At 38.2% G+C, this 6,995-nt stretch overlaps 1 protein-coding gene across 1 annotated transcript in view; it reads left to right on the forward strand.

The window, feature by feature from the left end:
- The window catches only part of tle5 (TLE family member 5, transcriptional modulator), a 52,010-nt gene that overhangs the window by 24,762 nt on the left and 20,253 nt on the right, over positions 1 to 6,995 (forward strand). The window contains exon 2 of the mRNA XM_037698129.1: positions 3,791 to 3,879. Within this exon, the coding sequence (XP_037554057.1) occupies positions 3,791 to 3,879 (89 nt within the window). The remainder of the gene's footprint in view (positions 1 to 3,790; positions 3,880 to 6,995) is intronic.

Here is a 6,995-nt window from a genome sequence, read left to right on the forward strand (position 1 = left end):
AAAAAAAAAAAAGGCCAAAATAAAGACTTGCAAAACATTTATTTTGAAAATATGCCAAGTAAAAAATACGTTTGTATAAAAATAAATAAAATCGACCCATTTGGATGAAAATTTAAAATAAAATAAATAAATAAACTCTACTAATAATAATAAAAAACTTAATAAATACAATACACCTACAGTTGGCTGTCCGCAGTGACGAGGAGCTCGGCAGACTGCTGGGAGGCGTGGCTATCGCTCTGGGAGGAGTTCTGCCCAGCATTCGGGTAGTCCTACAGCCCGGGGGAACCGAGAGGCCAGCTGAGTCTGGGTGGACGGCTCGGACGGCATCTGCAGCCAGTTTATTAGGATCCACTGTGGGATGGACCTTTACAAGAGATCCTTCCTGTCTATAGCCATCAGTATCTTTAACATCTCTTAATGAAATGAGGATAACGAGTTACTACAACAAATAATTCCCCTCTGGGATTAATAAAGTATATTTGAATTGAATTGAATTTGAATTGAATAACAGTCAGAACCAGAACAATAAGCAGCAACAGACTGTTTACAATCTAACTAATCAAGTTTTAAGTTTTTGACCAAAAAGACCAACTTGTCCACATTTTCTGCCAAAGGCACAGATCTAGTTGCAGTGAATATCTCCAGCGGTGGAGAAAACCGCTCACTAACAACAGTAGCCGGAATAAAGAGTTAGAGCTTTGCTAATTTTGCAGTGTGGCTGTATTTGGCCTCATTACTCACAGCCTCTTGGACCTGTCCCACAGGTGGGACAGGTCACTGGAAAAGTTCAGAGTTCAGTCATCACAGACTTCTTAGCTGAAGGTAATTTCTGATTTCCCTGAAGAGGAAGAAGACTTGCAGCTGTTATCTCTGTCCCAGACTGGAAATAAAACAGAGGTAAAAAAAAAAAAGAGTTGATAGGATAATATTAATAAAATAAAAAAAGTTTATTATATAATAATAATAATAAAATAACAATACTTCTTCTTGAGCGGCCATCATTTCTGTTATGAGGTGGTTGAATCTCATAATCATCAGCAAGGCAGGGCTTTAATTTGGTCCAGGGCTTTTTGACAGTCAGTTTGAGCTTTTTCATAAAGTGCTGCTACAACTTTTTGGTTGAAGTGTTGATGTGATGGGATGTCAGAGCGGGGCTCAATAACTTTAAAGCCGGCGCATCAACAACAGAAACGTAGATCCAGAGCTTTAAAACTTCCTACAGCTTGTGTTATTGCTCTGGACCGATCTGAATTACCCGATAAAGGTTGTTTAAATGCTGCTGTTGTCAGTCTTTGCACCAACCAAGCTGCTAGAAGAGACGTTCACGTTTGGATGATGTCGTTTCAAGTGCATTAACAAGTTAGATGTGTGTTGCCTGCTGCAGATTCAATCTCTGTGAAAAATCATCGACACACAACTTGTGATTTGTTCACTTGTCTTTTAACCAGAAAGACATAATGTTCCCAAACAGGAGACTGCAACGAGAAGCTAATGCTAATCCTGCACGTGCTGCAAGATAATAGCGCCGCGCTGAAACACGTATATATACGTATATATGTATGTGTATATATATATATATATACATATATACATATGTATATTAGGGCTGTTGTAAAATAATATTTTAGTAATCGGGTAATCTATAGATTATTCTGACGATTAATCGGATAATCGGAAACAAAATTAGTCAGGCTCTGCAGTAACTACCGTACTCATTTTATGAGTGGTATAAAACATTAAATAAACAACCCATTTAATTCCTCTTTTTAAAATATTTTATTGCTTAAGTTGAATTATTTTTAAACATCACATAAAAATCTAAATGCTGTAAAATAATTTTTATGGATTGGAAAACTGAATGGAATTTACAAAGTAGGATCTGGAAGGAAGGGCATCATTTGGATTGAAGGTGGACATGATCTTCTGGATCCTTCATCTTCCACCACGGACAGCAGCTGCATGTCTGTGATGATCATATTTAAAATGCTGCTTGTGAACTCAGCTGCTGCACAACCAACATCCTGGAGCCCTTTTTACGAAGCTGTCCAACGTATGACTCTGCCATTTACTGAAAAGAAGAAGAATAAAATTGTTTCATTGTTATTCCTTAATAAATTTTCAAGTGTACTTCACTGGATATTATAAAATTATGTAATATTGTTAAGTAATCTGCACTTTCTGATGACCTGCTGCAATCAAAGTAACATTAGTATGTCAGTTGTATTTGATTTATACTTTTATTTATGTGTGAGGTTTGAGGATGATTTAATTAAAACTCTGTCACTCAATTATTTTTAACCCATCACATAAAAATCTAAATGCTATAATTTTTTATGGATTGGAAAACTGAATGGAATCTTTATGTTAGAAACTGAGTAAGATTGATAATGTACAGTTTGAGTTTGTACATTTTCTGCAGAGTGTATTATTATTTAGTCTTGATTGATTAGCTATAAACAAATATGACAGTAGTAATAAATGCAGATCAAACACAGTTTTCAGTCATAAACGGCAGCAAGAAGAAAAAAAAATCCTACTAACTCGTTTAAATACATTTACACTTGAAATATTCACCCTAAATAGCTAATTTGTCAGGATGGAAGTACAGCAATAAATAAATGTGTCAGTCTGTTTGTGCTTTTATCTTTAATAAACTTGCATCAAGTCCTGCAGTTTTTTTTTTTCCTCACACAACGTACAGACCCTGCCAGGTAGCCACAATGATTAGTCAGTAGATTTAACGTTAGTAAAAATAAGCCTCATTTTACATCTATAACATGACAGATTATCACACATTTAGGTGAACGTATTTTGCACAGAGAACATGATACCTGTTACAGCTGTGGACAAGTTTGATGCTACAGCAGGTGTTTTCAGACGCTGCAACATCGATGATGTGCTGTTGTGGTTACTTCAGTTCTGCTTTGCAGTGGAAGCATTGAGCTGTGTTGTCTTTTCTGTTTAGCCTAACATGTTCCCAAACTTTTGAGTTTTTGTTGTTTTTGGGGCTCTTCTTCTACGCAGTCTCTGTTCCCTCCATAGTTACAAACTTAGCACATACGCGTTAGCGGAAGTGCTAGTGGAAGCGCTAGCATTGTGTAACACAAAAACCTTCCGGCTAGACCACAGTGCTCTGAATAGTTTAACGAAGCTTCAAGGCAGATACATTTGCCTTGAGGATGTTTTGTAATTGAGGTCCTCGAATGATTCGAGGAATCGTTTCAGCCCTAATGTATATATGTATATATGTATGTATATGTAGAACATATTTGGACCTTTTTTTTTTTTGCTACAGGTCCACAGAATCAAGTTTCACTATAAAATGCAAAAGTTCAGCTTACTCTTGTGAGAGTAGTGTACAACTGGACATGTATCAGAGTCAGAGAGTCAGAGTTTCTTTGTCGTTCACACCACATGTAGTACATGTACATTATGTACACAGGGTCCCAGTTACATCCCACAATAAAACGTAAAAGAAAAACAGTAATAAGGTCTAAGATATGTACTAAGAAAACCGTAAACTAAAAATACCCTAAGCACTGACATCACTGACATCATAGCTGTGATTGATCAGTGTTAAAAATATATTCATGGAATTGGTACCCAGATTCTAAGACAGGATATACAATACTTGTTCTACTGTTGCCACATAGGAACAGCTAGTTGTTTATTAATTTTTTTATATTTTCTACACCAAGCTTTCTTTTCTAAATGAAAACTTCACTTTTTGTGCATTTGATTCTTAGTTTCTTTTTTTGTGTTTCTTCTCGTTTAATCTTTTTGGCAGGCCTCATCGCAGCAGCTGAAATTCACAACCTCTGACTCCTGTGACAGGATCAAGGATGAGTTCCAGTTTCTTCAAGCACAATATCACAGGTGCTCACAGTGACACACATACTCAAATACACGCAGTCAACACACTTGTCAACCTGACAAGTGCATTTTATTTATTTTTTTAACCACATATTTCACATATCAAAATGTATTTTATCTTTTCATTTCTTGTCAATCCGGTACAGTACCAGTAATTCATGTTGAGTTAAAACAAAAAAAACGACTACCGGTACTTGAGGATGAAGCATTGTTGTTACTCAATATTCCAGCAACCAATGTATACTACAGTTAAAACCTAGAGCTTGTTTGCAAAAAGGGTAGCACAACACTACTTGAGGGCTTTAAGGTGAAGTGACCAAGCAGAACAACTTATTTTAAAGCATGTGACGACATAATGGGAGTTTGCTAACAGCTGCATATTTGGAGGAAACCACTGAGCACCTATAATACTTTTGCTACAGTCAAGCATAGTGATGGTGCTATCATTCTGTGGGAACTTTTTTCTTGTTACATGTGCATTGAATCTAATTCTATCAAATCAAATTTTATTTATATATCACATTTAAGAAAAACTGCTGTTGGCCAAAGTGCTGCACACAAAGCAACAAATTACAGTAGCTCAAAAGAAAAAAGCAATATAGGACAACATGACAAGACAAAATAAAACCATTAGAGACAAGTTAAAATAAACAAGACAATGTAGTACAGACGTAGCTGACTCCAGAAGATGATACAAATGCTTCTTTTAAAATGTAAACTGCCATAAATCCTTAAAAAGAATAGTTTATTGAAGAAATGCTTGTCTTTCAATGCCTTCCTTGCCAAAGTTTTAAACAATGATCTCATGCAGTCTGATATGACTTTATTTATGAGTTTGAGATGATGCTCAGCTACTACCACAAACAGATGTTCAGTACTTGTAAAGTAGAAACCCTCCAAAACCCTCTCAGACAGAATCAAGAAGACTAGTGCAGCATTGCAGGAAGAGAATTTTGTGATTTTTGGTGAAGAAAAAACAATGTAATTCATTGAAACACATAAACATGAGGAAAACTTAGGTATGAAATTTATTTAGCTGCATCATATAGTTTTGTGTGAATGAGAGGGAGGCCGGTGGAACAGTGAGGCTAAAAGGAGCAGAGGTCACAAAGGTGCAGGACTTCAAGTACTTGGAGTCCAGAGTCCAGGAAAATGGGGAGTGTGGCAAAGAGGTGAAAACAGTCCAGGCAGGATGGAGTGGGTGGAGAAAAGTTTCAGGAGTGATTTGCAACAAAACGGAGGCAGCAAATGTCATAGGAAAAGTTTACAAGACAGTGGTGAGACCAGCTTTGTTGTATGGTCTGGAGACAGAGACATGGACAAAAAGACAGGAGAAAGAACTGGAAGTGGCAGAAATTAAGATGCTGAGGTTCTCATTATAGGAGTGACAAGGATGGATAAGATTAGGAATGAGATCATCTGAGGTACAGCACAGGTTGAACAACTGGGAGATAAAGTTAGAGAGGCCAGACTGAGATGGTTTGGATGAGTCCAGAGGAGGGACAGTGGGTATATTGGTAGAAATATGTTAGAAATGCAGCTGCCAGGAAAAAGACAAAAGAGGAGAAATATGGATGCAGTTAGAGAAGACAAGGAGGTAGTTGGAGTGAGGACAGAGGATGCAGAGGACAGAGTGAGATGGAGGAGGACTTGCTGTGGCGACCCCTGACGAGGGAAAGGCTGAAAGAAGACCAAATTTAGTTGTTACACACTTGATTAATTTCAAACACACATTAAGAACTGAAATAACAACAGGTAAATTTAGTTAGTATTTTACTATTGACCGTACCAAATTACATCATTCTTTGACAGAAAACCTAAAAAAGATGTTTTGAATTTGTTAGAAAATAACTGGATTGCCAGCAGTAAAATGTACAGGCAATTCAAGAACTCCCTTAGTAATGTAATAAGATTTAGATTTGTAACTTTTTTCATCTTATGGCATTGTTCACACAGAATAAGGTTAATTGACTGATTTATAAATTACTGATGTGTTCTTTTGGCTATTGATCTTCCTGTACTCCGTACTACTGCTTAGGGTTACAGAGGTCTGAGGTATTTCCAAAGAATGACCTTCACTGATCTATTTGATAACTGTTCTAGAGAGAGGGCTGCCACAGGGTTTGCATCTCACTTAGAAATCATCTTTTTGTGAGAAAGGATTCTTTGAAGCCCGCCTTCTTTCCGAAGGAGTGTGGTTCGTTCCTCTGTACCTGTACTCCCAGAACTATCTAGAGGCTTGCCTCTGCCAGTTACAGAGACAGTCAAAAGCACATGAAAGCTTAGCTTTTGTGAAATCCCTGCTGTGGCCTGATCACTCCTGTATGCAGAGGATTCTGATGCTGCAATAACGCCCTTTGCTTTTTTTTCATCTCGCCTTTGATTTTGTTATTCCCACAACAGTGAGCAGCACCGTTTAACCCTCTTCAGAGACTGAGGGCACAGTTAAAAGAATACCTCTTTTGTCTGAGCGTACTGAACATGCATACAGTGCCTATTGACTCAGGAGGAGGGATGGGGTGGGGGTCTAGGGAGCCACAAACGAGGTTTTGTAGCGCTCTGCTGCTACGCTTAGCTTGTCTGTTGCGGAAGACTTTAAAAGGCAACTGTACCACAGGCGTTCCCCTGGGTATAGTACCAAGCATTGTAGCTGTCGTTGTCTTCCTCTTCATACCCCCCACCCTGCCCCCAAACTCACTCCATTTCCCCCACCTCTTCTCTCCTCCCCTATTTTACGTGCATAAATAGATCAGGGAATACATAAATCAAAATAAAGATGACAGCAGGAACGATTTAGAGGCGGAAGGAGCAGCAATAAAACTCCATCAAAGTGTCGTTTGAGAACAGCGGTGCAGACCCTGGGGCTGCCGAGCTGCAATCAGCGGAGGCACCGAGCCAATCCAAGGTAGGCTGCCAGTGAGGACGCCTGTCGTCATGACAACTTGTTATGTAGCCTATGTGTATGCACAGGGATAGTAGAAAGCTTTTTTTTTGTAGGAGTAAAAAGAAGTGTTTTGGGTAAGCGATAATTCATTTTATTAGGCTATAGTTTAGAACTGCCCTTTATGCATGCACACACACACACACACACACACACACACACACACACACACACACAC

The sequence above is a fragment of the Nematolebias whitei genome, chromosome 3 (assembly GCF_014905685.2).
Source record: "Nematolebias whitei isolate Nwh7 chromosome 3, NemWhi1, whole genome shotgun sequence".
Lineage (NCBI taxonomy): Eukaryota > Metazoa > Chordata > Actinopteri > Cyprinodontiformes > Rivulidae > Nematolebias > Nematolebias whitei.